This window comes from Panicum virgatum, chromosome 3K, assembly GCF_016808335.1.
Source record: "Panicum virgatum strain AP13 chromosome 3K, P.virgatum_v5, whole genome shotgun sequence".
NCBI lineage: Eukaryota > Viridiplantae > Streptophyta > Magnoliopsida > Poales > Poaceae > Panicum > Panicum virgatum.
In genome coordinates, this window is record NC_053138.1 from 63,935,490 (window position 1) to 63,962,210 (window position 26,721).

Sequence of the window (26,721 nt, forward strand, 5' to 3'; positions counted from 1 at the left end):
CGCGAAGCGACGAAGGCTTTTAGGGAGAGGTCTTCGACATCTTGAAGAATCTGGCTCACTCCGGAGGACATCAGGCGCTTCTCCATTAGGGGAAAGCCGAAGGAGGAGCCGGCTTCGGCGAGGAATACCCTCTCCCGGTCGCTGCTTGAAAACCGAAGACTGCCGATAATGTTGCCCCCGATCAGCTTCGCCTCCGGCATCCCTAAAGCGGCAGCCACCTCAACAGGGTCTGAGGTGCTTATGTGGTAGCCGCTGCTCTCTGTTGAGGTAGGCCTTCGGCTGGAAGACCCGGCGGCAGGAACCCGGCCGCCCTCGCCGACAGCGATGGTCGGGGCTGTCTCGGGGGCAATGGCATGCCCCTGGGAAACAGGACCGGAACCCTCCACGTCCTTGCCGCTTGACGACGACGACGAATCCGAAGACGTCGATGATGAACTCGGAGACGAAGGGGCTGCAGCAGAGTTTTTAGCATGGGGCTCCGTGGCCTCCAGGACAGATTGGATCTCCTGGACGAGTTCGTCATCGCTGTCTGGCTCCATGGCACTGTACTCTAAAGCCAGTGAGGGCTTCGGCGGTGGAGCGACGGCCGCGATAGGACGAGCGGCAATGGGAGGCGAAGAAGCGGTGACGGGATTTCCGTTTCCCCCATTGTCTTCGGACTCCCCAGCACTGCGAAGGGGCGAGGAAGTCAGGAAATCTAGAAGCTTCGAGCGTTTCCCTCCACCAGGGCCAGAGCCCCCTTTTTTTGTTTATTCTTCTCAAGTGTGGCAGTGACACCACCGGTGCCTCCAACTTTTCCCCCTGCTTTTTGAACAGCAAGAAGAGCTTCGGCAACACGCTGAGGGGCTTCGATGCCGAAGAACGAAAACACCTGATTGCCTCGCGCGCCAGCAAGTTTGGACAGAAGCAAGTCATATTCATTGCCGGACACTGGTCCAAGCATCTCATCAGCGCGGGACTCCACCTCCTCTACATCTATCTCTGAAAACGAAGACAAATGTTCTTATTATCCTCGCAAAAAAACTTACGTTCTTTTCGAAGTCCGAAGGCTTCGCTAAAGTTGGGCATCGGAAGCCCATAAACTTCCCTCTCCGAAGGAGCCCAGGAGGAAATGGTTCAGCCCTCTCTGAGGGGGAAGCACCCGCATGCGACGAACTCTTCTATTATGTCACACATGCTGAGCAATTTCGACACCTCACGAAGGACGGTCATGAAGGCTTTGTTCGCAGGGATGCGAGCCACGTCAACCTTCGGGGTGTCGCCCAAATTTCCCAGCTTCTGAACAACCAAAGGATGGCGCTTCGTCTCCGGATCGAGGGGCACCCTGTGGTAAAACCAGAACGAAGACCAGTCCCCTGGCCACTTATTCTTCGACGCCCCAATGGGGCTGGGAGCAGTATGTTGAAAGGCGAAGGTGTAGCACCCGTACTGGGGCGCCATCTCCGATGAGACACCATCAGAGCCACGCACGGAGATGCTCTTCGGCTGGTAGTGCACCCGCATCACCCGAGCGAAATTCTCCGGGGTCGATACGAGGTGGCAGGTCTTCGACAACCACATGAAAAGGTTGACGCGGGCGAAGGAGTTCGGGGTCATGTGGTGTAGAAAGACGCAGTACTGGGCAAAGATGTCGACGACAGCGGGGTCGATGGGGAAGCGAAGCCCAGTAGGAAAGAAGTCTTTGAAGACAATCACTTCGTCTTCTCTTGGCTTCGCATAGGTGTCTGTCTCCGGGGGAACCCGTCCGAGGCCAGGGGTCAGTATACCTTGGTTCTCCATTTCTCGCAGCATGGCCAGGGTCATCTTCGTTTGGCCGAAGAAGGTAGTAGGCGGGAATTTGCTCTTCTTTGGAGCCATTGCATAATCAGGTGAATTCGCCGTGGCGCTAGCGAAAGGAAATGAGCCAAGACAGTGCTAGTCAAAGACAAAGAGACTCAAAGGCTGGAGGAAGCGAGAGAGTTCGCGGCAGGGAGGCAATGGAAGCGTACCGCCCCACGGCGGGCAACCTCACTTATATAGGAGGGGGGACGTGAAGAGTCCATTTTGCCCCTCCAGGGTTTTCGCGGAGTGAGCGCGCATGGAAGGGCAGTGACGAAATTTCGCACCAGACGCCTCGTTCGGCGTGTCGAAGGAAAAAGTCAAATTTATTTCAAGTAATTCATCAATGCATTAATCAATATGCCTCGATGTCTGGTCTGTTGCTTAACAAGTAAATTGAGAAGACTCAGGCCTCGACGGACCGCGAAGCGATCGGTCGAAGCTCGAAGGGTGGCGCTTCGGGAGAAAAAGTCGAAGTCATCGCCCCTCCAAGGATGGGCAACGACTCCGAGGGGCTACTGTTGGGGGCGTCACCTTCGGCCATCGACCGAAGGCCCGCGCACAGCTTGAATGCCACGACATGGTCTTCTGCCGCCACGGCAAGTCGAGCGAAGAGAGGCGAAGATCAAAGCGCCAAGGGCGAAGACGAAGCCGAGCGAAGAGAGGCGAAGACCAAGGCGCCGAAGGCGAAGACGAAGCCGAGCGAAGAGAGGCGAAGACCAAGGCACCGAAGGCGAAGATGAAGCCGAGCGAAGCGAAGAGATTCGAAGACCAAGGCGCCGAAGGCGAAGACGAAGGCAAGCGAAGCGAGGCGAAGGCCGATGCGCCGTTCGCGAAGACGAAGACCAGCAAAGGAAGGCGTAGGGGAGCGATCACTTTGGAAGCCGCGAAGGGATCGTGTTCGCCGGACGATGATGTGCGAACCTGGGCCTGGTGGGCTGTAATGGGCCTAATGGGCAGAAAGGTGTCTGGATGTAAAAATACAGTTGTGCCCCGAGAATATACCGGGAATATAGTTGTTAGGGGGTATTACAGTGTAATAACGAAGGGTGGTAGGTGAACCGTCACCTATAAATACCTGACTCCTGTACATGATGGGACACATTGAATGCAGAGAGAGTTGTGCTTAACTGAGCGAAGCCTTATTTCCGTTTTGGAGTTGTTCTCTTCGATAGTAGCGCACTTTTCCTCACTGTTGTAGTATTCGTCCATTCCGGAGGCACTCTCCACCAACATGTTAGTGCTAGGTTAGCTCTTGAGTGAGTGATCAAGTAAAGTTTAGATCCTTGTGCTGTGGTTCTAGAGTGAACCATCCTTGTATCTTGGTGCGTCTGCCATCCTTGGAGCTTTGGTGGCTCGCCGGCAAGTCAACGACTCTCCGGCTTGGTGTGGAGCGGCGTCGACGACATTGTGCGGGGGACGGAGACCCCTCCTTCGTGGGCAATCTCCCTTAGTGAAGATCGGGATCAAGGTGACCGTGATTGTGTTCACGGAAGAGACTTGATTGCCGGGAAGCGATACTTTTCGTGAGTGCTTCAACAACGTGGATGTAGGGGCGCCTTTGTGGCAATCCGAACCACGGGATAAATCCTCGTGTCGAGATTTCGCTTCCTCTCATCCCTCCGTTTAAGCTTCCGCATTTCATATTGCAACTTGTGTGTCTTTACTTTCTTAGTGTAGTATCTTGCTAGAATTGGCTATAGGTTGTAAAACTCTTTTGGGATGAGAGTTTCACACTAAGGTGAACCGCAGTTGCACATCTAGATAGTTTGTTTTAGTTTAAGTATTGTGCAAATTAGTTGGAACCATAGGTTAATGTTTTTAGAGTGTCTAATTTACTCCCTCCTTCTCTTAGGTTAGAGCACCCAATCCACTTTCATCATATCTACCTATATTCAGTGGTTACCCAAGTCTACGAGTGTTCAGACAACAGGTAGCATAGCACTCAGGACGGTCCACTTGATGGCTCGCTCAAGAGTAGTCAGTCAGTCAGTGACAAAACATGCATGTGCTCAATTGGCACTCCTAATCCAGTATCAATACCAAGTAATACCAATTCACTGAACTTGCTTTCCCCCAAACTTTGTGCAGTGCAGCCTCACCAACCTTACCAGCCACTCTGCATCCAAAGCAATCCAAGAAGAAGCAGCGGCCGGGGAGGGGAAGAGCCACTCCACTCTCCACCCATGGCGCCAGCGGCCTTGGCAGCGCAGGTGCTGCGCGGGCGGTGGTTCATGGCGTACGGCTCCTTCCTCATCATGTCCGCCGCCGGCGCCACCTACATCTTCGCCATCTACTCCAAGGACATCAAGGCCACGCTGGGGTACACGCAGGAGCAGCTCAACACTGTGGGATTCTTCAAGGATGTGGGCGCCAACGTAGGCATCCACGCTGGCCTCGTAGCCGAGGTCACCCCGCCCTGGCTTGTCCTCGCCGTCGGCGCCGCCATGAACCTCGGCGGATACCTCATGCTCTACCTCTCCGTCACCGGCCGCGTCCGCCCCGCGCCGCCGCTCTGGCTCGTGTGCCTGTACATCGCCGTCGGCGCCAACTCGCAGGCGTTCGCCAACACCGGCGCACTCGTGACCTGCGTCAAGAACTTCCCCGAGAGCCGCGGCGTCATGCTCGGCCTCCTCAAGGGCTTCGTCGGCCTCAGCGGCGCCATCTTCACCCAGCTATACCTCGCCTTCTACGGTCCCGGCGGCGGCGGCGACACCAGGCCGCTCATCCTGCTCGTCGGCTGGCTCCCGGCCGCCGTCTCCGTCTTCTTCCTCGGCACCATCCGGATCATCCGCGCCCCGCGCCCGCCCGCCGCAGCGCGCCGGGAGTACCGCGCCTTCTGCGCCTTCCTCTACGTGTCGCTCGCGCTCGCCGCCTACCTCCTGGTCGCCATCGTCCTCCAGAAGCGCTTCCGCTTCACCCGCGCCGAGTACGGCGTCAGCGCCGCCGTCGTGCTCACGTTGCTCCTCCTCCCCCTCGGCGTCGTTCTGCGCGAGGAGGCCGCGCTGTTCAAGCTCAACATCAGGAACGACGACGCGCCCGACGCGCAAGCTCCGCCCCCGGTGACGGTGACCGCGGCCGCCGCATCAGCGATGCCGCCGGCGGCGACGGCGGGTGCGAGATTGCTGCTTGCCGCGCTGAGGCCGCCGCCGCGCGGCGAGGACTACACCATCCTGCAGGCGCTGGTGAGCGTGGACATGGCGCTGCTGTTCACGGCGACGGTGTTCGGCGTGGGCGGCACGCTGACGGCCATCGACAACATGGGCCAGATCGGCGAGTCGCTGGGTTACCCGCCGCGCAGCGTGGCCACATTCGTCTCCCTCATCAGCATCTGGAACTACCTCGGCCGCGTCGCCGCCGGCTTCGGGTCGGAGGCGCTCCTGGCGCGCCACCGCGTCCCGCGGCCGCTGCTGGTGGCGGGCGTGCTGCTCCTGACGGTGCCGGGGCACCTGCTGATCGCGTTCGGCGTGCCGGGGTCGCTGTACGCGGCGTCGGTGGTGGTGGGGTTCTGCTTCGGCGCGGCGTACCCGATGATCCTCGCCATCATCTCCGAGCTCTTCGGCCTCAAGCACTACTCCACCCTCTACAACGTCGGCAACGTGGCCAGCCCCGTCGGCTCTTACATCCTCAACGTCCGCGTCGCCGGGAGGATGTACGACCGGGAGGCGGCGCGGCAGGGCGCCGTGGCGGCGGCGGCCGCCGGGACGAAGGGCGTCACCTGCGTCGGCACGCGCTGCTACAGGGAGTCGTTCCTGGTCGTGGCGGCGGTGACCGTCGGCGCGGCGGCGGTGACGCTGGCGCTGGCGTGGAGGACGCGGGCGTTCTACGGCGGGGACATCTACGCGAGGTTCAAGGAGGGAGGGGTGAGTGGCAATAATGGCGTCGGCGAGGGGGCGGTGGTGGAGTCCAAGGAGGAGGAGCCGGAGGTGGACGGACGCCGCCGGGGAGACCGCGCGTGATGGACCACGGATGCAGATGCCGAACCAAGACAAGCTTGAGGGGAATTTACATATTTACCATTATAAGAAATTTCACTCGCTGGATTAGCACTCTTAAACGGGCTCCTACAGATTTAGCACTACTGTAGCCAGAAATCTTACGTTTTTACCACTTTTGCCTACGTGGCAGGACACGGCGGCAGGCCACGTTGGCGCCCGGTCCGCAAGGCGAGGCGAAATGTCCTTTATGCCCTCTTTGTTGCCTCTTTGTTCATGTGCCCGTGACCCGTCCAGCCCGTTGACCGCTCCCACTCTCCTCACCCCCTCTCGCTATCGCTATCCGGGGTTGAGCGAGCGAGCAGGGGCCAGAGGCTGCGGCGGGGCCGGAGGCCGCGGCGGCGCGCTAGTGATGGGCCGAAGGGAGCGGAATCCGCGGCTGCGCGCGAGGCCTCCGCGGATCGATGGCATGCGGGCCGGCGGGAGAGGCGGCGCACGGGGCCAGCAGGCCAGCGGCGCAGCAAGCCCCAAGGGCGCACCTCTCCGGATCGACGGCGTGTAGGGGCAGCGAGAGCGGCGGCGCGCAAGGCCGGCGAGGGCAGCGAGAGCGGCGGGGCGCAAGGCCGGCGACGGCGGCAGAGCGCGGGGCTTGGTCGCGTGGGGCCGGAGACGGCGGCGGCGCGTGGGTGCTGCGGAGCAGGGGAGGCAGCTGCATGGGCCGGCGGCGTCCCGCGCGAGAAGCAGGTAGGCGGCGTGTACCGCGCCGCGTCGGAGGTGGCCGCACAGGCCAGGCTCGTGCGTGCGAGGTGCAGGCACAGGGCGGGGGTGCTGCTTCGCAGGGTTTGTGGCCGCACGGCGCGGGCGCGTGCTAGGAGCATGCCGGCGGCGGAGGCTACCTGCCAGGCTGCTGCTGCACGGGGGACGTGGCCGGCTGGCCATACAAGGCCAGCGCGGCCGCCCATGCTGCTGCGACGAGGATCAAAATTACAAGAAAAAAAAGATGTGTGCTACGAATCAAGCAGCTCTCCGCCGTTCACCTAATCTCTCTGATTTTGTTTTGATTATGAAGTAATTGATATTTTGCCTCAGTAATTCAGTTCTCTGATCTCCCACAGCTCTCTACCCCCATCTAATTTTGTTCTAATTTTGGTCTCGTGGAGAATTGGTGATTGAAATTACTGAACCAGCAAATTGGTGATTGGAATTACTGAACCATCATTGAACTTCGAGATTAGTAATTGAGCTACTACTCACGTTCTAACTTTTCTCCGCTTGTTTTGCTTTGATGCAGTTCAGTCATTTTCGTTATTTCTAGTTTTAGTGTTAACCATCAAGATCTATATCTGTTACTAGATTGTTCATTATCTGTTACACAGAGCAGAGCAGAGCGACAAGGGGAGCAGAGAAGGCAGCGGGGCTCCCATGCTTTCTTCTCCGTGGAGCAGATTGGGAATTAAAAATTACTGAATCTTCGCTTGAATTCGACAAAGGGGCGGTCAACGGGCTGGACGGGGTGTCACGGGCACATGAACAAAGGCTGGGGCACAAAGGACATTTCGCCTCGCCTTACTGACCGGGCGTCAACGTGGCCTGTCGCCGTGTCCCGCCACGTAGGCAAAAGTGGTAAAAACGTAAGATTTCCAGCTACAGTAGTGCTAAATCTGTAGGAGCCCGTTTAAGAGTGCTAATCCAGCGAGTGACCTTTCTTATAATGGTAAATATGTAAATATCCCCAAGCTAGAGAGGTGGACACGACCACACTAGTTAACAGCACACTCAACAGCATTACAGCAAGTAGAATTTAGTTTTTTTTGTTTGTTTTTTTTACAGAGAGCATGCTCAAGATTGGAATTTTGTTGTTTTTCGATTGGAGATATGGTAGCTAACCGTGACATTCGTTTTGTACTATGCATTATTTTTTGCCTATCTAGTTCCACAAGAAAAAATGATTTTTTTTTGTTAATGGTTGCCAGTTACCACTAGCTTACAATTTTTTTTATTGGATAGTCCACTAATGCACAGATCTGAGAGGACATGGAGAAGATTTTTGAATCAATTGCTGTATGCGATTGGAATTTGGAAATGCACTGACTGACATTCTGTGGTCAGAATCAAAAGAGCAGAGACACACATGCCGTTATCAGAGCACGTGGTGTCATCCTATTCCTATCCTTTCTATCGAGGGAAATTTGTCCACGGCACAGTGAAAACGTGATTTTGTATAGCACACATCACCAAACTTGATTTAGTATCCAGCACATCGTGAAAGAGTATTTTGGTCTGCTGCACACTACACTGAATAAACTAAACATTTTGCATCTCAAAGGAGGATGAAGATACCACTTTACCCTTGGGCCCACCTGTCATCTGCATCTCCTTTCTCCCTCCCTCGGTCCCTCCCCTTCCACCGCGCCATGGCGTCCTTCCGCGGCGGGCTCGTGCCTGTCTGCACCGCCGCTGGCCCGCGCCTCGCGACGGCTTCATCACACACCATGCCTTCTGCGATGCGCTCACCGAGGAGAGCGCCAAGGCCATCGGCCTCGGCGCCATGGCCGCCGCCGCACCAGCGCCCCACCACCCACTGCTCTTCTCCCCTCCGCCGCCGCAGGTGATGCAGCACCAGGTCCAGGACCTCGCCGCGCTGCAGGAGAACCACCATCACCACAACTAGGAGGTCATGCAGCCGCCGCAAGCGCAGCAGCAGCACTGCAACCTCGCCAGCCGCCGCCCGCGCCTCGCGGCGCACCCTCGCCGCCGATCAGCGCCGCCGCTGGCACGCCCCTCGCGACGGACCCTCGCCACTGCTGGCCCGCGCCTCGCCGCCGGTTAGTGCCGCCGTTGGTCCACCCACCGGTCTGCGCCGCCGCTTGCCCGTGCTACGTGGTTGACCCTCGCCGCGGTCAGTGCCTCCTCCACCAGCGCCGACGTCCCTTACCGCTGCCGACTGCGCCAATCACAAGGGCCGCAGGTGCAGGCACCACGGAGCTGAGTGGGTGCAGGCGGACGGAGCTGGGGGCGAACGGGCGGTGCGGTCGCCGACTCCGCGTGACGGGAGGCCCGGGGACGCGCCCCACACAGACGCGCGCGCGACGGCCGGCGCGGTCATGGGCACCTCCACGGGCAGCACGGTCACGGTCTCCGACACACCCGCTGCCGTCGCCGGCCTCCACCCTCGCGCAAGCAGAAGCGGAGGAGCAGCAAAGGTCGGAGGGGAAGGGAGGAAGAAGCAAATTAGGGGTGGGGGAAGATGATGACAGGTGGCCCCAAAGATAAAGTTGTCTCTTCATCCTCCTTTGAGCTGTAAAATGTTTAATTTATTCAGTGCGGTGTGCAGCAGACCAAAGTACTCTTTCACAGTGTGCTGCATACTAAATTGAGTTTGGCGATGTGTGCTGTACAAAATCGCGTTTTCACAGTGGTGTGGACAAATTTCCCTTCTATCAAAGATCTCAAGTAGCAAAACGTTTCAAATCGGATTCCAATGCAAGCTTTGAATTTACTCTCTCTGACATCCTAAAATATAGGAGTAGGATATTTTGATCTGTCCTAAATTAAATTATTAGTTGTAAGTTTGGCTAAACAAGTTCATAATGATCCAATTATGCTTGTTTGATATTGTACATATTATTACTCTTTTCCATCAGCGAGAAAAATTAAAATAGTTTTACTTGTGACAAACTAAAATACTTTATATTTTAGGATAGTGAGTATGTTTTAAAACTTCTATTGATTCGCATTGTTCACGTGTTATCAAGGACAAGGAGAAAGTAGAACATCCGATGAGAGTATAATTTGCAGCCAGCAATGTGACGAGTCCCCTCTTTTGCAAGAAAGTGACCAACGTTAGACAGATATTGGGCAAACAATAGAAATTCAGATGATTTCATAGAAAAAATATTATGGAGGTTACGAAACTGATATTGTGCGAACACTAGAATTTCAAATGGAATCATACAAGAGTTCATTATGGGGGTGATGAAACCGATATTGCACTAACATGATTATTGTTGCACAGATAGTGTGCAAGCACTAGAATTTCAAATGAAATCGTACGAAAATTCATTATACAGATGAAGAAACTGATATTGTGCAAGTGCAACCACCATCAAAGGGCCTAAGTACAAACGTCGCAGGACACCGAGAAAAGTGTGTAACCTACGAATGATGACTCACTTATGTACAAGCATTTTGGAGAAAACAAATGAATCTATTTTCACATGTGGGCCTGGGATTAGCATCTGTCTATCTTGTCCGGAAACAATCATACATTTCCCACTGGAAAATCAAATATCTCAACTAGCAAAAAGGTTTCATGTCCCGTTGGCAAAAATTAAGATCAATTCGAATTTCCAAACTTGTAACTCAATATTCTTGAACATCATACTTAATAATTTCAGATTCAAAACCGCTTTTTTAATAACGAAAGGAACTCAAATTATCTATCAAGTTCCAAACTTTTGACTAATTCTCTCATCCTAATAAGTAACCACAACTTTGTCTCAAATTTCAATTCAAAAGACAGCATGTATAACTGAAAATTTTGAACTGGCCTAAGTTGGAATCTGGAAGCAAGTTCAACCTTTCCAGAGGAGGCCATGTGCGCGCATGGGTCGTGGCCGACATCCAAGGATACATCGAGTTGGGTGTTGCACAACATTATTTTTTAGACTATATGGATTTCATGGTTCTGTATAGTGACAATATTCAGAGTATCGACAAGAACACTTGTTGCAATCTTACAACTGTTCCTCCTTGGGTGGTTGTACCCTGTCTCCTTCACCAATGGCATCACCACTGCTCGTTCCCTCTTTGAACTTTGCATAGATGTCTCCCGCGTAGAACTCCCTGGTCCTCCACGCCAGCGCCGCCGCCGCCACCGCCGCCGCCACGGTCACCGCCGTGATGACCAAGAAGGACTCCCTGTAGCACCGGACGCCAATGCAGGTGGTGACGCCGGCCCTTCCCCTGCCGCGCCGCCTCCTGGTCGTACATGCGCCCGGCGACGCGCACGTTGAGGATGTAGGACCCCACGGGGCTCGCCGTGCCGCAGAAATTGTATAGCGTCGAGTAGTACCTGAGGCCGAAGAGCTCCGACACGCTGGCCAGGATGACCGGCTGCGCGGCGCCGAAGCAGAACCCGATCGCCACCGACGCCACGTACAGCGACCCCGGCACGCCCAACGCGATCAGCAGGTGCCCCGGCACGGCGAGCAGGAGCACGGCCGCCAGGATGAGTGGCCGCGGGACGCGGTGGCGCGCCAGGAGCGCCTCGGAGCCGAAGCCGGCGGCGACGCGGCCGAGGTAGTTCCAGATGCTGATGAGGGACACGAAGGTGGCGACGCTGCGCGGCGGGTACCCCAGCGACTCGCCGATCTGACCCATGTTGTCGATAGCCGTCAGGGTGCCGCCGACGCCCAACGCCGTCGCCGTGAACAGCAGCACCATGTCCACGCTCACCAGCGCCTGCAGTATGCTGTGGTCCTCGCCGCGCGGCGGCGGCGGCCTCAGGGCGGCCAGCAATCTGGCACCCGGCTTCGAGGTGACAGGCGGAGGCTCCGGCACCGGCGCCGGCGCCGGCGCCGGCTTTGTGGCCGCAGTCGCCGTGGACGGCTCCGTGTAGTCCTCTGCCGCTCGTGCTTCAGGCGTGGTGTTCTTCTTGAACAGAGCAGCCTCCTCGCGCAGGACGACGGCAAACGGCAGGAGGAGCATGGAGAGCACGACGGCGGCGCAGACTCCGTACTCAGCGCGGGTGAACCGGAAGCGCTTCTGCAGGATGATGGCGACCATGAGGAACGCGGCGAGCGCGAGCGACACGTACAGGAAGCCACAGAACGCGCGGTACTCCCGGCGCGCCGCCGCGGGCGGGCGTGGCGCGCGTATGATCCGGATGGTGCCGAGGAAGAAGACGGAGACGGCGGCCGGGAGCCAGCCGACGAGCAGGATGAGCGGCCTGGTGTCTCCGCCGCCGCCGGGACCGTAGAAGGCGAGGTATAGCTGGGTGAAGATGGCGCCGCTGAGGCCGACGAAGCCCTTGAGGAGGCCGAGCATGACGCCGCGGCTCTCGGGGAAGTTCTTGACGCAGGTCACGAGCGCGCCGGTGTTGGCGAACGCCTGCGAGTTGGCGCCGACGGCGATGTAGAGGCACACGAGCCAGAGTGGCGGCGCGGGGCGGACACGGCCGGTGACGGAGAGGTAGAGCATGAGGTAGCCGCCGAGGTTCATGGCGGCGCCGACGGCGAGGACAAGCCAGGGCGGGGTGACCTCGGCTACGAGGCCAGCGTGGATGCCTACGTTGGCGCCCACATCCTTGAAGAATCCCACAGTGTTGAGCTGCTCCTGCGTGTACCCCAGCGTGGCCTTGATATCCTTGGAGTAGATGGCGAAGATGTAGGTGGCGCCGGCGGCGGACATGATGAGGAAGGAGCCGTACGCCATGAACCACCGCCCGCGCAGCACCTGCGCTGCCAAGGCCGCTGGCGCCATGGGTGGAGAGTGGAGTGGCTCTTCCCCTCCCCGGCCGCTGCTTCTTCTTGGATTGCTTTGGATGCAGAGTGGCTGGTAAGGTTGGTGAGGCTGCACTGCACAAAGTTTGGGGGAAAGCAAGTTCAGTGAATTGGTATTACTTGGTATTGATACTGGATTAGGAGTGCCAATTGAGCACATGCATGTTTTGTCACTGACTGACTGACTACTCTTGAGCGAGCCATCAAGTGGACCGTCCTGAGTGCTATGCTACCTGTTGTTTGAACACTCGTAGATGGATGGCTTTGGTAGAGTGACATAGCAAGTGCTTGTGTGCTACTGGATAGGACTTGGAGGGGATGGTCATCCAACCGAGACGCCCAATCCAAACTGGACTGTACATGACGTCGAGATAAGCATCATCTGCTTGACTTGCTACATTTTGCATACTCGTATCATCCGGCCGGCTGCTGCTTGCTTGTCGATCTCGAGCAAAGTGTGTGCTCTTCTGGGTTACTGTACTATTTGCTTAATGGGTAGTACAGCAGTACTCCCTCCGTCCCAAAAAACAAGTCATTCTGGAATTCAAATTTTGTCCAAAAAACATGTCATCTTACCCTATTTAGAAAGTGCATGCGCATGTAAGAATTAGTCAGCGCCAAATAAGGATAATAAATAGGAGCAAACATGGTCATTTTACCTTTTTGTTAATTTATCCTAAAATTTCTAGGATGACTTGTTTTTTGGGACGGAGGGAGTATATATAATAGTTACTGGAAAGCAGTAGTTAGTTAAAAAGTTTGTGGGTCAAATTACTCTAATATAATGCATGCTGTGATGTGAACTGGAGTGCACTGCTGCAGGACTCCTAGTTTTACCGGAGCATGCATGCGTATAGCGGTGAGTTGGAAAGTTAAAGAAAGATAAAATTGAACTTTAGACCAAGAAGTTGGCACTTGATATTTCTTTTTTTTCCTTCTTAGGCGTAGTAGTAGAATAAAATTTGAACTTGCAAGCATATTTGTCACATTAAGCAAAAGCTGTAACTTACGAATAGTTAACACAATAATGGGATGAGTGTTCACTTTTTTATTTGGGAGAGGGTGCAACTGGAATCTAAAAATGGTTTTTAGCTTAATCAATTGAAAAATGTTAAGATTACTAGTTTTATAGGACTTGTTTTTTAGCTTGGTCTTGATGGCAATCTCTTTTCTTTTAAAAAATATATTCAAAACTGACTGGCCAACTAGAGAGTAGAGAGAGCATAGAATAAAATATCAGCACGTAGTTTATGAAGAGATCACCATTTCGTGCGGCTTGATTCCGGCAGCAGAGTCACAAGCAACGACGACTCGCGTGGATGCATGCATATGTGCTCAGCAATAGATAATCAACGTGCAGATAATGAGGCGGATCTAGGGGGGCAAGAGCCCCCCTCCCCTGGGAGAAGGATTGGAGAGAGAAAAGAGGGAAGGGAAGAAAAATAATGGAGGAAATAGAAAAACAATGGAGGAAATAATTTAGTCTGTGGGTCAGCATGTATATATAGCAATTGCCAAGAAAATGAGTTCCAGGAGAACATTGTCACTACAGGAAAAAGGCTCATTCATCCCTGCACGTTAGTACCAGTTGCATATTGGACCGGTACTAACAGATCAATTTAATACCGGGCGGAACGCACAGTACCCTGGGAGCCAGTTAGTACCGGCTGGAACCCCGAGCAGGCACTAAAAAGCGCCACCGACACGAGCACCGCAACTACTAGCAACTATTTAATACCGGGTTGTGACTCCAGTCGGTACTAAATGACACCTAGAATATTTAGTACTGGGCAGAGTCTACATCCGGTACAAAAAGTACTCTGTTAGTACCGGGTGGAGCCTCCACCCGGTACTAATGTCAGCACGCGAAAAAAAAATCAACGGACGAGTGGCCAGCAGCAGCTCTTTATCTTCATCCTTTCCCTTCTCCCCTTCCCCTAATCTTCTCTCTCTTCCCCTTCTCCGATCCCTTCTCTCATCTCTCAGCTCGAGCAGCCAGGCCACGACGGCGGCACCAGGCTGCGGCAGTGGGGACGCGCGTGGCGGCGGCGCAGCCAGGCTGCGGAGGCCGGGGACGCGCGCGGCGGCGGCACCAGGTCGCGGCGGCCTCGAGATCGACATCTCCAAGCTGAACCGGCCGCTCCTGGCCTCGCAGCTGTCCTCGCTGCTCCGCGCCGCCGAGGAGCACAACCCGGAGGTGCTCATCTTCAAGGTGACCGGCTTGGACCACTACCTCGGCGGCGTCCCCTTCCAGCTGCCCTGCTTCGCGAGGGCCACCTCCATCCACCTCCGGATCTGGAACCGCAGCTTCGCCCTGCCCCCCGCCGGCACCTTCGCCAGGCTCGAGCGCCTTGCCCTCTCGCTTTGCTGCGTCGACCCCGCCGAGTTCCTCCCCCGCTGCCCGCGCCTGTGCGTCCTCCACATGGACTGCTTCTGGATGCAGCACGCCGTCGAGGTCCACTCGCCGTCTCTCCAGGAGCTCGCGGCGGCAGACACGCGCACGGGCGCGGCCGCGGCCAGGCCACGGCGGCGGCACCAGGCTGCGGCGGCCGAGGACGCGCGCAGCGTCGGACACGCGGACGGGCGCGGCTGCGGCCAGGCCACGGCGGCGGCGCCATGCTGCGGCGGCCGGGGACGCGCGCGGCGGCGGCGCCAGGTCGCGGCGGCGGACACGCGCACGGGCGCTTTTCTTGTAATATTTTTTTTTGTAATTTTAGGTTTTTATAGTCTTGGCTTGAATGTTGTAATCTAAGTAAAGCTTTTCTTGTTCCTCGTTCCTTTTATGATCTCAGTTTTCTTCCCACCGTCGCTTGCTCATCTTTTTTCTCTATTCTTGACGAACAACAAGAACAGAGCAGAGCTGACAGTGGTAGAAAGAAAAACGAGATGAGAGAGAAAGGGACGAGGAGCAAGAAAAGCAATCTGATTTTTTGAGCGAAAATATCTTTAGTACCGGTTGGTGTTTCTGACCGGTACTAAATACAAGCGTATTTAGTACCGATTGGGCGGTATCGGGCGGGGAACCGGTATTAAGTGGGGTTCCCGTCCGGTACTAATAGCTTGTTCTCTAGCAGTGTGTGTTGGAAATCATTATTTTCCCAAAATGCCTCCGCATGTTTAAAAAATAAATAATAGAAACTAACCCATTTTAACTCAATCTTTTACATCCTTTTTAGATAATAAAACCCCCCACAAACTCAACTTCCGCTTTAGTTAAATTATTTGAAATTTATATAGGGGCGTTGATTTAATTCCTAAGAAAATCAGGAAAAACATATCAATTGACCTGTTTAGTTGGTGAAAATTTGTTGGTTTTGGTACTGTAGCACATTTCGTTGTTACTTGACAAATAATGTCCAATCATGAACTAATTAGGCTTAAAAGATTCATCTCGTGCTAATCAGTTAGACTATCACTGCGTTCGGCAGGCTGGAGCTGGAGTGATGTGAGAGAAAAATACTGTTGGGCTGGCTGGAGCTGGAGCTGGTGGCTGGAGCAGTATGAGAGGGAAATACTGTAGGGCTGGAGGATAGTAGACCAGCCGAACACGGTGTGTGTAATTAGTTTTTTTTCAACTGCATTTAATGCTTCATGTATGTGTCCGAACATTCGATGTGACGGGTACTATAGAAATTTTTTTGGGAACTGCATTTAATTTGAATCCCAGCACTGTGGCACGGAAAGTCAGGGTTGGCTAGTCTCGTAGTACTGATGCTAAAATATGGAGATGGAATCTGACCTAGTGGAGAGGAGAATAAGGTGTAAAGATCTATATATCAAGTAACGGGGGAGTAATATATATAAAGATTGACAAATGAATGAGTTTGTTTGTTTTTTCAAATCAAATCAAAGAAAAAAATAAAGATTGACAAATTTACCAGACGAAGGAAGGAAGCATGTGACGATGTACAGCGTTGCGTTGCTACCGGTGGCTAGCGAAGAAAAGCAATGTCGAGGGCGTTGTACTTGCCTTGGGCAGCAGATAGATGAAGATGCATGCATGCGTCCACCCACCCGTGAACCAAACATCTTGGGAAAAAAATGGGGTGCGCCCCTCGCGCAAGGACGCTCCCGTGCGCACCCTGCCCAACGGTGAGCGCGCTGAACGGCTTGGCCTTCACACAAACACGGTTCGGCTCCCTCAGATCGGCTTTCACGCGCACCCCCTATCCGCGTTCTCGGCGCAATTTGCTACGACGCGACCTCGGCTCCCGCGTCAATTGAGCGATCGTGGGACGGAAGTTCCTCGTTGACTCATCTCGTACGGAAGGCGGCACCGGAGCCCTAGCTGCCGCGCAGGCCGCCATAGTTCAGGCGCGCCCAGAAGCGGACGGCAGGAGGAGGAGGACGCAAGGCTGCGGCGGCCGTCAGCAACGTACAGCAGCCATCCAGGAAGGTTGACGTCGCTGCGGTCGGGGCGGAACGGTGTTGCCGCGAAGCCCTACCGGCCGGTGATCGTGTGGCAGCACGGCAACTTCATTTGCAATCAACGTAGAACTTTGCTTGTGGGATCGTCCACCTGTCCGTTGCGGCGAGGTAGGCCACGAATCCCAGTTCGATCGTATGCATCTTGAGCACACATCTCCTTTGCATTCATGCTAGACTAGTATAATTTTCTGGATGCATTCATGCTAGACTAGTATAATTTAGCATAGGTAACTAGTATAATCTAAACTGGTATTTTTATTGCATATAGGTGGAACTCCATCTGTGAATGATTAAGTTCAATGGGCTGCACCCCGATCATCATTTGCTAATTTCATTTGCTTTAGCACTCCATCTGTCAATGATTTAGTTGCTTTTGCTATTATGCAGGAGATATCAAGTATACCTCTCACCGTCGCTTCCATGGATCAACGAGCATCCTCCATGGATGGTGTTCGAGGCCCTAAAGACATTGCATCTTCTGCTTTCATGGAGGATCCACGTTCACTGCAAATTGTTGTTGTTGGTGGCGATGGTGGAGAAGAGGAACAACCAATAAGACAGATTGGGTCAATGGACAATGAAATACCTAATGAGGTAAAAAACAGAGGCCACGGATGGGGATATGTTGAATATGTTGGAAGTATAACTGTGCTCCTTTTGATGTTAAGGAACCTGTCATTTTTTATCAGTTCGACAGTTTCTGAAATAATGTGAATCCTGATGCAACATCTCATGTCTTGCACTGTTCTTTGTTATAATGGATCTACCATTTTTTCTTCACATGTTCAATGTAATTTGTATGGAAATATGACATTTCTGTTATATAGGATACCCCATTTTGAACTTGTCATCCATTTGAGTGAACAATATTTTTCATATCCCTTGCAATGTTCTTGGGTCTTAAATTGAATCAACCAAAATAGAAACCTGTCATTGTATACAAACTGAACGACAAATATGTTGAAGAACAATCATATTTATTTTAGAATAATATCTCTTTTGTAATACATCCATACATTGTACAATTTGAGCCCTACACTATATACATCAGATTGTCAGCCTGCCTTATCCTGTATGCAGTGATGAATCATGCAAAATTTAACTACATATAAATAACTAGCCACAATTTGCAGTCGTAACGTTGAACAAGGGCTACTTTGTCCTCAGACAGCTTGTGAATCGCCTTTTCTTCTTCGTTTGGTTCCTCAAGAGCATCATTGTCTTCCGATGGCTCCATGCTTGCCCCATCTTCTTCCAATAGCTTCTCTAGAGTAACAACATTATCCGATGGCTTGACACTCTCCTCATTTTCCTCCTATGGATTCCCAGGAGAAGCATTGATTTTGATGGCTCAAAACTTGCCTCTGCCTTGTCTTCCTCCGATGACTTCTGGGAAGTTACACCTTCAGGTACTCAATTGCGTCTCCAAGAATCGAAGCCCTGTCCATCTACCAGTTGCAAACAGAGATAGTCAGTTAATTGGCCAACCTGACTTCCATGTGAGGACCCAAGAGTAGGAATTGAAGAGGCACTGCATTTTTGCTATTCGAACATGCGCTTGCATTTCTTCAGCTGATAGGTGATCAATTAGATGCTTGAGTGCTGCATTATCTCCACTTTTTGTGGAACCAAACTGTATAAATGAAGTCTGGTTCCACCATGTATCCAAAAACCACTCACTCCATTTTGACCTCCTTACGAAGGAAACTCCTGCATGAGAAGTGTCATGGTGAATGATGACTATATAAAATATTGTGAAATCAGGATACCGGAAAACAGAGAAAACTGAAATGACCATTCAAAATTTATATTTCTAAACATCATATTCTTCTGAATATGCATTACTGTCGGTGAGGAACACTCAAACTCAAATTAGTAAATGCAGTTTCAGACTCCATTATATTGACAGAGATGAGTTGACAATTTGGGATTATAAAGGTGCCTCTTTGGAGTTGGACATGATGAAATGTAGTGTGTCACAATAATTTGCTCTCAAAACAATTCTAATAAACAAAAAACACAAACTACTCACGTGTTAAGTCTCCCATACCAGCATTATTCACACCACTGAAATCTTCTGTCAGAATAAGATCAGGTGAGTCATCAAAATCACCATGTCCTATCACTGTGAACAAAATTCTCTCCTGCAAACCATGTAATGAAAAGAGAAAAGTATGTCAACATCAATAGACCTTATGAAGAGTATCAGTATGAAACCACTTTGGAATTTACTGGCTACTGAGTTAATCGGAATTTGTACCATGGTTACCTAAACTTGGAACCACATCAATCGACCTGGCCAATTCAGCAAACAGAGGTACTAAACAGAGGCAGCAAACAGAGGCCACGGACGGGGAGAGCGGCTGGATGGGGAGCCAGCAGCATCCGCTCCCAGCCGCGGGCGGGCCAGCGGTGGCTGGCCGGGACGCGGCCACGAGCGACGCGGGGCTGGGACGCCGGGAGGGGAGGAGGCGCCGTCGGGCGGAGTCGGCCGTGGTCGACGGGAGGGCGGCCGGCGGGGAGGCAGAAGTGGCAGGTAACGGGGAAGACGGCTCGGGCGCGTGGGAGCGGGGGCACCGCCGGGAGTGGGGGACGCGGCGGCTCCGGCGAGGGGATCCGCAGCGGGCGAGCGAGCGGGCGTTGGATTGGAGCGGAGCCAAGCCGAGCGATTGGAGCCAAGCGGGCCTCCTGCGCGGTTGCCGAGCCGAGGAGGAATCGAAACAGCGCAGGACTCTCGGATGCGAACCTGGCTGGGATGGGTGGCGACCATCGAGCGGGGGTGCGCACGGAGGCGTCCGTGCGCGAGGGGCGCACCCCATTTTTTTCCACATCTTGGAAGGCCTGGGCCTGTGCATGGATGTCGCAGCCGTCGTGTGCTCGATCTCCAACTTGCGAGGGCCGACGACAGCATCCACGGCCCGGTGCGCCATGGCCGTCCCGGCGCCCCACACCACAGCCACCCGTCGGCGATGTGTTGGTTGGTTCAAGACTCTCTTGAAGATGACCGGGAAGGAGGAGGCTTTCCTTTCCTTTTGTACGCACGCACGTCTTCATCTTCTCCATGGAACGTAACAGCAACGGAAGCATACATGCGTTCCTGGGCTAGCTGTTGGCCCACCCAACCAGCCCATGGTGGTCCCAGAATGTACCCATGGATGCCAGTCAGAGCGATAGGGGGTGTTGTCGGACACGTGACCCTCTCTTGTGGGGGCCAATGAGAGTTTTTTTTTTGTTTTTTTTTCTCTCTAGAAAAGCCGGGAAGCAGAGCGTCTCGAGCGCACCGCACCACCCACCCTTCCTTCACAAATCACAACTCTCCAGTCTCCACCCAACCACACTATCACTATAGATATTGTTTTCATCTGGAAACGAGCCACACCGAATACTTCATATGCATCAGAAACAGCTCATCCTTGTCATGTACATTCGACCTCCTCCCTCTTGCTTCTACAAGATTTCAATTTTCCATTGCAATCAGAGTAGTCGCTAACCTCACCCAGCTGCAGATCAGAACATGGCCACCAGAAATTAAGGCAAGACGCAACAAAAAAAAAAACATCTCTATGTACAACGAAACATGCTCATTCGGTCGTTGGTTCTGTGCCAAGAACCACTTTCACCTGCGTTGACTGAGCACAAAAAAAAAAGAGAATCTGCAGTTTTGTCCACCAACACTCCTACACGGTGTTGTCACGGTTCCTCATCATGTATCTACAAAACTTGTGCTTCCCAACACACTCAAGTCTCATCCATCATGTTGCTTCAGCAGCTAGCTAGCAGTACCAGTATACTACTTACTACTCAGCTCAGAGCTCCAGGTGCTGCTCGTAGCACAACTCGCTCATGCAGGGAGACAGGATCTCCTCCTCCAGCATCTTCAGGACCGCGCTCATCGATGGCCGCTGCACGGGGTCGGCGTCCGTGCACATTGCGGCGATGTCCAGAATGGCTTCCACGGCTTCCACCTCCACGTCTCCGCATCTCTCATCGATGATGTCCTCGAGCCGGTGCTCCCCAGTTAGGGTGTTGAGCTGCAAAAGTGGGTGGGGTAGGTAGAATTTTAGGAGTTCAGATGGCTTTTTGGTCGTTGCCAACTAGAACCACAACCACTAAACAGCACTTCAGTACTTACCCAGCCAACAATGTTCAGTCCCTTCTTGATGAAGCATGCATCGGTTGGCCTCTTTCCAGTCACCAGCTCCAGCAAAAGCACTCCAAAGCTATACACATCTGATTTCTCAGTAGCATGCCCATTCTGCAAGTACTCTGTCACCCGAAGTCAAAGTAACCCGAATCAGTGCTGCTCAACAAGTAGGGGGGATCCAAACTTTTCTATAATCTTCTATGTTAGAAAGCATTGGACGCCTAGTAACATGCAAATATAAACACAGACTTGTTTGTTTCACTGGTGGTCTTGTTACTTTTATTTCTCAGTGCACACTGTACAGCTACAAGGTCCAGTTTCAGTTGCATTTCTGTACACCTAGCTAGCAGTTTTGTGGAGTACTGGAGTTCTTTTCTTTTTGCATTGAAAAACTATCTAAATTGCAGTCTCTGATTAGGAAGACATGTACCTGGTGCTAAGTATCCAAAAGTGCCCGCCACAACCGTGGTCACATGGGCACCATTGTCCACAAGAAGCCTTGCAAGGCCAAAATCAGATACACGAGGCTCCAAGCTTCTATCCAGAAGGATATTACTGGCTTTGATATCACGATGCACAATCCCAGGCGAGCAGTCATGGTGCAGATACGCCAGACCTCGAGCCGAGCCTAGGGCAATCTTCATACGTGCGTTCCAGTTCAATGGCTGGTCCTCTTGTTCATCTCCTGCCATAGGCGACACAGCATGTAAGCAATCAGCCACCAGTGTCAATGAATTGAAATTGTGATCGTGCCAAGGGATGTATCATGGTGAGCATCCTTACCATGAAGGTAGCAATCCAAGCTTCCCAGCTCCACAAAATCGTATATGAGTAGCTTCGCTGTGGGGAGCCGGCAGTATCCTCGCAGGTTGACAAGGTTTATGTGCCTGATGCTGCCCAAAATCTCTAGCTCCTTCTCAAATGTCCTGTCACGGCTTTCACGGCTAAGGTCAATCCTCTTCACAGCAAATGATGTACCATCATCCATCACCATTTTATACACTGTGCCAAAACCCCCACAGCCAACCACATCCTCTTCATCAAGCAGCTCCAACATTCTAATAATCTCACTTGTTGAATATGGAAGGTTCCACTGGTACGTCACAAGCTTTGCACCTAAATTACAACAAAGCAAGTAAAATTAGTTTTCTTGGGGTCAGTCTGGATAAAGTGTAGAACTGGTTAGTTAGTCATCACAATCGGTATCTTTCTATTCTACTATCTCTTCTAAAGGGGCAGCTGTAGGAAATGGTGTCACTTTCATTACCATCAGGAACAGTTTGCTTGTCCATCTTAACATAGTTCCCACCAACGCTCTTCTTCCTCGACAGCAAGCAAATCCAAAGGAATCCGAGTACGGCGATCAAGGCAAGAGCCAAGGTTGACATTGCACCAATGACAATGCCATTCAGAAAGTGTGATGTTTTATTGTTGTTGATAGGAGAAACACCTATTCGAAACAAAAATAAATGACAACATCAGCTAGTCCGACACATGCACCAATATTGAGTGAAAAGAATTTGATGCTGCGATCAAATAGAAATGGAAGACTTGCCAGCTGAAGAGAGTGGATCGGAGTGCGGCAGCACAGCAGGAAAGCCGAGTGTTCCACGGCAAGCTCTCTGGATGGGCAAGCCACAAAGCTCCAGATTTCCAACAAAACTGCATCACGTGAACAAATGCACAACAACATTAAATACAGGCATCCAACATTATTACAGGATGCACGCATGAAACAAGGGACAAAGGGTGATGGGACCAAAGCTTACGAGCTGCTTTTGAAGGTTCCGAGGACACCCACATTTGGGATCTCTCCTGAGAAGAAATTAGTGGACAGGTTCCTGGAGATGGTAAAATGTTGTAGCTCTCTCAGATTTACTTTTAATCAGCATTTTGTTTTCCAACAAAGGGGGGGGGGGGGGGGGGCGTGATGAATACACAGAAAACTTACAGAAAGCGAAGGTGTGTGAGGCTTCCAATGGATGCCGGAATTGTGCCCCTCAACAGGTTGCTCGACAAGTCCCTGCAGTTTCATTTCAGCACATTATTATCTCAACAGAATACTGTAAAACAGAAGCAGTCGATGAAAGATGGTAGCTGAGGAGCATACAAGATTGTGAGGTGCACAAGCTCGCCAATCTCTGAAGGGATACCTCCTTGCAGATAGTTAGCTCTCAGGTAACTGAACATTCACAGCAAGAAATTGGTTCAATCATTTGACAGCCCAACAAGTTAGCTGAACAAATCGACGAAACTAAACTGTTAGTTAGGAGTAGCAGCTAAAATCATACTAGTTGTAGCTTACATTGCCCTGAGCTCCGTGCAGTTCTTGATCTCTGCAGGGATTGGGCCGTGCAAGCTGTTCTGGTGCAGAGCTCTGAAAAGGGAAAGATGCGCCCATCCATCCATCCACACCCACAGGAAGTACAAATACATGCACAAGCACAAGCAGAAAGAGAAAAGGACAATGCAGTTGGTATTGGTGCTTTTCTATTTTTCACATCTAACCCAAAAGAAGAAGAAGAAAAAACATTTGGTCCTAAAAATGGTGAAGAAAATTTTACAGTCTCTGCAGCTTATCGAGCCTCCCGATGCTGGGTGAAATGATGCCCCCGAGCTGCATGTATGGGAGATTTCTGCACCCAACCCAAAAGAAGACACGCATTATTACTACTAATCAGATGAATGGAGGGGTACAGTGTACAGAGGAGGGAGGTGACAAGGAATCCAAGAAGAAGAGGGCATCGGAAGCCGAGTCACCATCACACATTTGACATTTCATTCAAATAATAACAGAGCCAAAAAAAAAGGATAAGGGGAGATGGTAAAAGGGGGAGGGGACGAAGAAGGAACAATATATAGGAAGAAGAAATGCAGATCAGGCGAGGGGCACGCACATGGATTGGACCCTGAGGTCGGGGAGGGAGCAGGAGATGCCCTCCCAGCCGCAGGGGTTGGGGTCGGAGGGCCTCCAGCTGGTGAGGCGCTGGGCGGTGGCGTTGAAGGCCAGCTTGAGCTCGAGCAGAACCTCGCCTGCAAGGAAGCAAGCAAGACGCGGATGAGAAAGAAGGAGGGAGGCATTGTGCCACGGATCGCAACTGCAAATCAATACCGTCGGGGGTGAGTGCTACGGTGGGCGCGGAGCAGAGGAGGAGGGCGGCCAGCACGAGCATGGTGATGGCGGCCATGGGGCGGCTTCTCCGCTTGTTCCTCCTGCTGCTGCTGCCAATCTTGTCCATGGTGGAGGCCTGGAGGGGAGGGAGGCGTGTTCTTGGCTTTTCTCGGAAGGCTGTGGCTTGTTTGGGAGGTTTTGAAGCGAGTGGAGTGGAGTGGTGTGTGGGAGAAGAGTGCGCTAGCTGAGGCCCGTTTGGTTCAGGCTAGCTAAGCTAAGCTACGGGAGAATCTTCTATATATAAATATATATAAAGTAGTAAATAAAGTCAATTTATAAATTTTTTTAAAATTAGGTGTAATTTTTTGCGACGAATCTAATGATAGTAATTAATAGATAATTGGCTATAACGATGCTACAGTAACAATTTTTAAATCGCACGGTCAAAAGCTTCATTAGATTCTTCGAGATTCCTAGCACGGGTTCTGAAGTTAGTTTTGTCAACTGACTTTGTTTGATACTGTAATTAACAATTAGCAGTCAAAGTGTTATTATTCATTATCACAGCGCAAATCAAACGGGGCCTCGTTCAGAGAGCAAGAGGACCGAGCTAGTAGTACAGTGAGCGAGAGAAGAGTCTGCAGAGAGCTCTGACGGAAAAGAAAAAGGCTGCCCGGACGTGCTTTCGTGACAAGGGCCACTGAGTGGTGGGACCCATCGTCCGTAGACCCAGCTGTCAGTGATGGGTCCAGGTACAGGGTCCGGTGTAACGGTGTCGAAGACCCCACCCAAGAACTGCTGCAATCGGTAGGGAAAAGCGATAACGGACGTAAAATAGTGGTAAAAAGTATCACATCGCATACTGTGGTATACTATATCACTTTTTGTTTGTTTGTGGTAATTGTTGTCCTACCATGATCTAATTAGGCTCAAAAGATTCATCTCGTCGTGTACATCAAAACTATGCAATTAGTTTTTTTTATTTATCTACATTTAATACTCCATATATAAGATAAAAAAATTTAATGTGATAGGTGAATAGTGAAGTTTGGATTGAGAAATTTTGGAAGTGAACACAGCCAACATGATGGTTGGATTTTTTTTGAAACACTCGTTGATTTTACTCATAAATCCAAATCCTTGACTACTGCTGATAATCTTGGCAAGGCTCAACTTCGATGACACTAGTACATGGCTTTTATTTTTTTACTACTACTATACTACTTCCTTACTTCCAAATTATAATTTGTTTGATTTTTTAATCTCAATTTAACTATTCATCTTATTTAAAAAATTTGTGTAGATATAGTTAAATTTAGTTTATTTTTAAAATTTTATATTAATAAAATAAGTCACAATAAAAAAGTGATATTTTATCTAATTTTTAAATAAATGTATAGTCAAATTTGATATAAAAAAGTCAAACAAATTATAATTTGAAACGGTGAGACTACAATAGGCAGTAGCATATACGTCTGAACTAAATAGTACAGTAGTATATACGATATGATAAATAAATAATCATGGTCAAAGTCTTGTTGCCATACGCAGATATATGAGGCCATGAAAACAGTAAGGCTTAGAAAAAGATCAAATGGTCAAAGTCAGTCAGTATTTGAATGCATGCGGCAGCTACAAATATGTGTTTGAATGCTAGGCCGTGTTTGAATGGATGAGATTTGGGGCTGCTGTTTCTTGATAGTACGAGACTAGTGACTTGAGTTGAGAGGGAGGCCATGCCATTGCCATACATGTCGGGACCTGACCCGTCCAACACGCTGCTGATTCCTGCCTCGTACGGAACCACCAACTAGCCGTTACGTTGATGCATGCATGCTTGGCCCGACTAGACTAGTTTCAAAACGGAACTGTGAGCAGCCACGCCCCCTACCTACCACCCAACTACTATTTTTTATATTTCTCCTTAGCCAGCAAAGATTCATGCGGCCAACACACAACACAGTTCCACAAACACTGCATTCGGCAGGCTGGAGCTGGAGGCTGGAGCTGGAGTGGTATGAGAGAAAAATAATGTTACCTGGCTGGTGGCTGGAGGCTGGAGGCTGGAGCTGGAGTGGTGTGAGAGGGAAATACTGTAGGGCTGGAGGCCTACCCACCAGCCGAACACGGTGAAACTCAGCATCTCTCCCTCCCCACTCTCCTATTCCGCTTCAACCAGTCAACAATATTTTTATCTCACACCAAATTCACACCAACCACCAGCCACAACCAGCCGAGCAGTACTAATACAAACAAACATTTGGTTATGGCTGCATTTGTGTCAAAATTTCTTGCCAACGAAATAAAAAGTCACACGCGTGGATAGCCCCAAAGTAGTGTAGCAAAGATTTTAGGCATCTAACTTTAACCAAGTTTGGTAATCTTTTTACACCAATTGGTGACAAACCTTATTTGTTTAAAAAATCTTCATGCGGCACTCATGTAAGGTGCCATGGTAATGAAGGCAGCCACAATATATGTATATGTTAATTAGTAGGGTGCCATGGTAATGAAGATCATTTGGTTTCGGTAGTGTGTTATGTTTATGTAGCAGCACCATTAAATTCAGTTCAAGGGCTTCCATATCTTTTTTTTTGTTCTTCCTAAATCAAATTGTCGGTGTTCGGACCCGGGGTCGGGCACCAACTAGTGATAATGCTGCGTGTTCCTCGTCCCAGATGGTTGATGCAAGAGGCAATATAGTCACTCACGGGTTTATCCTGGTTCCGGCCGCGGAGCCATACGTCCAGCAAAGGAGTGTGCGAGAGCACTGTACTGTCT

The 26,721-nt window shown here is 51.5% G+C and overlaps 3 protein-coding genes and 1 pseudogene across 4 annotated transcripts; 1 reads left to right on the plus strand and 3 right to left on the minus strand.

Annotated features, from left to right (window-relative positions):
- Positions 1–3,733: 3,733 nt before the first annotated feature.
- Positions 3,734–7,716, plus strand: LOC120700261 (protein NUCLEAR FUSION DEFECTIVE 4-like). Its single transcript, XM_039984487.1, has 2 exons — positions 3,734–5,807; positions 7,487–7,716. Exon 1 carries the CDS (start codon positions 3,825–3,827, stop codon positions 5,775–5,777), a length of 1,953 nt encoding a protein of 650 aa, XP_039840421.1. The 5' UTR covers positions 3,734–3,824; the 3' UTR covers positions 5,778–5,807; positions 7,487–7,716.
- Positions 7,717–10,316: 2,600 nt separating this feature from the next.
- LOC120700262 lies at positions 10,317–12,688 on the minus strand (annotated as a pseudogene).
- Positions 12,689–17,642: 4,954 nt separating this feature from the next.
- LOC120701615 lies at positions 17,643–19,655 on the minus strand. Of its 2 annotated transcripts, XM_039985594.1 has the most exons (4): positions 18,945–19,655; positions 18,717–18,828; positions 18,217–18,394; positions 17,643–18,132 (listed from the first exon to the last, which is right to left on the minus strand). In XM_039985594.1, the coding sequence occupies exons 1-4, from the start codon at positions 18,945–18,947 to the stop codon at positions 18,090–18,092; spliced, it is 336 nt and encodes a 111-aa protein (XP_039841528.1). In that variant the 5' UTR covers positions 18,948–19,655; the 3' UTR covers positions 17,643–18,089. The 2 variants fall into 2 exon arrangements, 1 of the variants encoding a protein (XP_039841528.1); XR_005686180.1 differs by having other exon boundaries at positions 17,643–18,394; positions 18,954–19,655.
- A 389-nt stretch (positions 19,656–20,044) lies between these two features.
- Positions 20,045–24,187, minus strand: LOC120700263 (LRR receptor-like serine/threonine-protein kinase FEI 1). The gene is made up of 13 exons (XM_039984488.1): positions 23,941–24,187; positions 23,726–23,861; positions 23,393–23,464; positions 23,134–23,205; positions 22,939–23,010; positions 22,780–22,851; positions 22,598–22,669; positions 22,384–22,490; positions 22,096–22,278; positions 21,612–21,944; positions 21,259–21,513; positions 20,817–20,950; positions 20,045–20,715 (listed from the first exon to the last, which is right to left on the minus strand). The coding sequence occupies exons 1-13, from the start codon at positions 24,065–24,067 to the stop codon at positions 20,491–20,493; spliced, it is 1,860 nt and encodes a 619-aa protein (XP_039840422.1). The 5' UTR covers positions 24,068–24,187; the 3' UTR covers positions 20,045–20,490.
- Between the last annotated feature and the right edge of the window lie 2,534 nt (positions 24,188–26,721).

What these genes read in the sequence shown, in the direction of transcription:
- LOC120700261 (XM_039984487.1), top strand. Translation starts at nt 3,825, where the DNA reads ATGTGCTCAATTGGCACTCCTAATCCAGTATCAATACCAAGTAATACC.
- LOC120701615 (XM_039985594.1), bottom strand. An exon ending in TGGTATGGGAGACTTAACAC is followed by an intron (nt 18,395 to 18,716) that starts GTGAGTAGTTTG and finishes CTTCTCATGCAG; the next exon opens with GAGTTTCCTTCGTAAGGAGG. An exon ending in GTTCGAATAGCAAAAATGCA is followed by an intron (nt 18,133 to 18,216) that starts GTGCCTCTTCAA and finishes TGCAACTGGTAG; the next exon opens with ATGGACAGGGCTTCGATTCT.
- LOC120700263 (XM_039984488.1), bottom strand. Translation starts at nt 24,067, where the DNA reads ATGGACAAGATTGGCAGCAGCAGCAGGAGGAACAAGCGGAGAAGCCGC. An exon ending in CTCGATAAGCTGCAGAGACT is followed by an intron (nt 23,206 to 23,392) that starts GTAAAATTTTCT and finishes TTCCCTTTTCAG; the next exon opens with AGCTCTGCACCAGAACAGCT. An exon ending in TGCACGGAGCTCAGGGCAAT is followed by an intron (nt 23,011 to 23,133) that starts GTAAGCTACAAC and finishes GTGAATGTTCAG; the next exon opens with TTACCTGAGAGCTAACTATC.